Raw genomic sequence first — 1,807 nt, 5'->3', positions numbered from 1 at the left:
AGGATCGCTTCTCGTTGGACCACCACTCAAATTCCAATGAACCCAATCACGCAAGTCCAAAGTAAAAAAAGGAGTGCCCACTGTACCAGGAAGAAAAGCATGCCAGCACGACCTCACAAAGGAACAATCCCTGAGAGCATGAAGCACTGATTCAGAAAAAGTGCCACAAACCGGGCAAATATCATCCACATCCAGATGATGCGAAACCCTCTTCGCATTGACCATCAATCCGCCATTAAGAACCTTCCAAACCAGTAGCCGAAGGCGAGGTGCTCCCTTCCAATTCCAAAGGAGCCTCCAAACGGGATCAGCTGTAGTATCGTACCAGTCCTCTATCATAAGCTCAGCTTGATCTCCTCAGCCGTGAAAAGAGCTTGGATATCATCCAACACACTCGGAGCTAGCGGATGAAAGCCATCACCAGGCGGGATGGTTTGGATCATACCCTGGGACGTATACAACGAGCTGAAAAACTCCACAGTCATGGAACAGAGAGTATCCACGTCGGTTACTAAGGTCCCATCCTCCGCCGTAAGGGCCTCAATCCTATTACGCTTCCGTCTGGATTTGGTAGAAGCATGAAAAAACCTAGTATTTTGATCACCATGCTTCACCCAGGAACACCGAGACTTTTGTCTCCAGATCATCTCCTCTTGCACAAGAGCACAGTTGTATTGTTGCCAGAGTTTGTGTTGAAGGTTATGGAGAAAAGGATTATGCTGCATCCTAAGTTTGGCATTGATCCCTTCCAACCTTCTCATCAATCTCCGCTTACGCCGAAACACATTACCAAACACATGAGTGTTCCATTCAACCACATCCTCCCTGAAGCTCTTAGAAGCCGAGGCCCAATCCAGATTGTTACGCCAAGCATTACTAACCACATGTGGAAACCGATTGTCAGTCAACCAGCATGACATGAATCTGAAAGGGCGATCAGACACGGGAGCCACCCCCTGTGAAGACCCCTTAAAAAGGAGGGGTTTATGATCCGACTTCAATTGAGGGAGGTGGATTATTGAGGACTCTGGAAACGCTTCTAGCCAGTCAAGGTTACAGATACCACGATCGAGCCGCTCCTTGACGCCACGCCACTCCCATGTGAAGGGGGGACCCTTAAACCCCATATCAGACAAAGAGCAGCGATCCATACATACCCGAAACTTCTTCATGGAGGAGCCATTTGCAGCGGCACCACCATATTTCTCATCAGCTCCCAAGTATGCATTGAAGTCCCCTATCACCATCCAGGGATAACGAATTGTGACCCCAATATTCTCCAAGGAGCTCCATAAGAGATTCCTAGTAGCCATTTGCGGGCTACCATACACGAAGGTTACCAAGAAAGGAGTATGAAAGTATCCACAAGTGAACTGGGCATGAACAAATTGCTTCTGAGCTTGAAGAATCTGCACTTGGACCTCATGACCCCTCCACAAGATCCAAATACCGCCAGCAAAACCCTCCGCGTCCACAACAAAAGAGTTATCAAACCCCAAAGACGAAATAATACGCGTCGCTTTAGACCCACTTACACGGGTCTCGAACAGTGCCATACAACTAATATGAAGCCCATTATTGAAAGCTTATTAAATGCTGATTTTTTATTATTATTTTTTTAGTCATTCATTAATTGCTACCATAAAATATCCACATTAATGGCTAATTAACATTTTGACTATTTCAACTATTTAATTACAAATAATTTTTGTTTTGCACCACAAGATCTATGTGTTTAAATAGAATTACTATTTTTCAAAAATATTCGAAATAGTTTCGAATTTCCTATAATTACTCATTACCTGTG

At 44.8% G+C, this 1,807-nt stretch overlaps 1 protein-coding gene across 1 annotated transcript; it reads right to left on the bottom strand.

Moving 5' to 3' along the window:
• Positions 1-335: 335 nt before the first annotated feature.
• Positions 336-1,556, bottom strand: LOC130742925 (uncharacterized). The gene has a single exon (XM_057595032.1). It carries the CDS (start codon positions 1,554-1,556, stop codon positions 336-338), a length of 1,221 nt encoding a protein of 406 aa, XP_057451015.1.
• Between the last annotated feature and the right edge of the window lie 251 nt (positions 1,557-1,807).

Source organism: Lotus japonicus, chromosome 1, assembly GCF_012489685.1.
Source record: "Lotus japonicus ecotype B-129 chromosome 1, LjGifu_v1.2".
NCBI classification, from domain to species: domain Eukaryota; kingdom Viridiplantae; phylum Streptophyta; class Magnoliopsida; order Fabales; family Fabaceae; genus Lotus; species Lotus japonicus.
This window is presented reverse-complemented; position numbering and strand designations above follow the sequence as displayed.